We start from the raw sequence: 1,544 nt of genomic DNA, 5'->3' as shown, positions 1-1,544 counted from the left end.
CCTACCTTCCGAATTTAATAGAAAATCAAGATCTTTGTTTGAAAGCAAAAGATGGAAGGCAACCGAATTTAGAACTTTTTTATTATATATACGGGATGTATAGCTTTAAAACCTATTCTAAATTATGATCAATATTTAAATTTTTTAACTTTACATGTAGCTGTCACTATCTTATCAAATTCAAAACATATGGAACAATATTCCGATTATTCCAACTCCTTATTGCAATATTTTGTAGAAACATTTATTAATTTATATGGTAAAGAAAATGCATCGCACAACCTGCACCATTTATTACATATTTGTGATGACGCGAAAAAATTTGGAACTCTTCAAGAATTCAGTGCTTTTCCGTTTGAAAATTACTTACAATCTATATTAAAAATGATTCGTAAAAATAATAAGGAATTAGAGCAAATTGTTTGTCGTATAACTGAAAGAAACTATTGTATAAATTCGAATTTCAGAGTAAAATATAACGAGCCTCAATTTTTCAAACCACATTCTAATGGTCCACTTATTAATTCTCATAATTGTAATCAATTCGGCAAAGCGGTGTTTAAACAATTTAGTTATTTTTCTATAAATACGCAAGTTGTATGCGACTATAATTTAAAGGCAATAGATATTGTTGCAAGATGGCCAGGATCGGTACATGACGCCACAATTTTCGAGCATAGTACATTGCGAAGAAGATTTGAGCAAAACGAATTTAATTCTGGATTGTTACTCGGTGATGGTGGCTATCCCGTGAGGAATTATCTTCTGACGCCACTGATAAATCCAAATACTCCAGCAGAAGAGTGTTATAATGAAACTCAAATACGAACGAGAAATATTATAGAGCGCTTTTTTGGAGTTATCAAGCGACGTTTCCCAGTTTTAAGTCTCGGAATGAGATTGAAATTGGAAACAGTGCAAGATGTCATCGTTGCAACAACTGTTTTGCATAATTTGGCAAGACATCAAAATGAGGGAGATCCACCTGTATTAATAGACTTTGTTGAAGATGATGTGGTAATTAACGATGACATTCGTGAACGTGCAAGACCGAGAGATAATATGGTTAGAGAATCACTTATAGCTGATTACTTTTCAAGGTAAATATTGGGATAAAAATAAAGTTAAATGAATGGTATAGTAATGTTTTACTTTTATTTTTTAGGTTGAGACGCTGAAAAAATATTTTAAAGTAATCTACATTATTGACATTGCAATGGACAAACACATGCAATGATTGAACTAAGGCCATAATTCAGTGGCATGAAAAATAAATTGTCTTAAAATATAAGGTCTCCTTCTTCTTGACAATGCTTCCACTTTATTGGCAAAAATATTTATGTCCAATGTAATCATGCTTATACTATTGTATGTACATATGTAATCAAATACATTTAAGAAACTTAATAATTATCTTTTTTGCTTCCTCATAGAGGAAGCTTTGTTTCGATGCGAAAAATTTTTTTCCAGTTTTCATTTCCAATGGGTTTAGAATGTTTTAAAAACTAAAAAAAACACATTTTTTAAAAAAAAGTGTGTGTCTG

The 1,544-nt window shown here is 30.7% G+C and overlaps 1 protein-coding gene across 1 annotated transcript; it reads left to right on the top strand.

Annotated features, from left to right (window-relative positions):
• Window positions 1-18: 18 nt before the first annotated feature.
• Window positions 19-1,388, top strand: LOC105557085 (putative nuclease HARBI1). Its single transcript, XM_012004232.1, has 2 exons — window positions 19-1,100; window positions 1,166-1,388. Exons 1-2 carry the CDS (start codon window positions 190-192, stop codon window positions 1,176-1,178), a joined length of 924 nt encoding a protein of 307 aa, XP_011859622.1. The 5' UTR covers window positions 19-189; the 3' UTR covers window positions 1,179-1,388.
• The last annotated feature ends 156 nt before the right edge of the window (window positions 1,389-1,544 follow it).

This window comes from Vollenhovia emeryi, unplaced genomic scaffold (genome assembly GCF_000949405.1).
Source record: "Vollenhovia emeryi isolate VEMERY1.0 unplaced genomic scaffold, V.emery_V1.0 DF948131.1, whole genome shotgun sequence".
NCBI lineage: Eukaryota > Metazoa > Arthropoda > Insecta > Hymenoptera > Formicidae > Vollenhovia > Vollenhovia emeryi.
Note: the sequence above shows the minus strand (reverse complement) of the source record. Positions and strands in the feature narration are given on the sequence as shown.

Coding starts and splice junctions, on each gene's coding strand:
- LOC105557085 (XM_012004232.1), top strand. CDS start 190: ATGGAACAATATTCCGATTATTCCAACTCCTTATTGCAATATTTTGTA.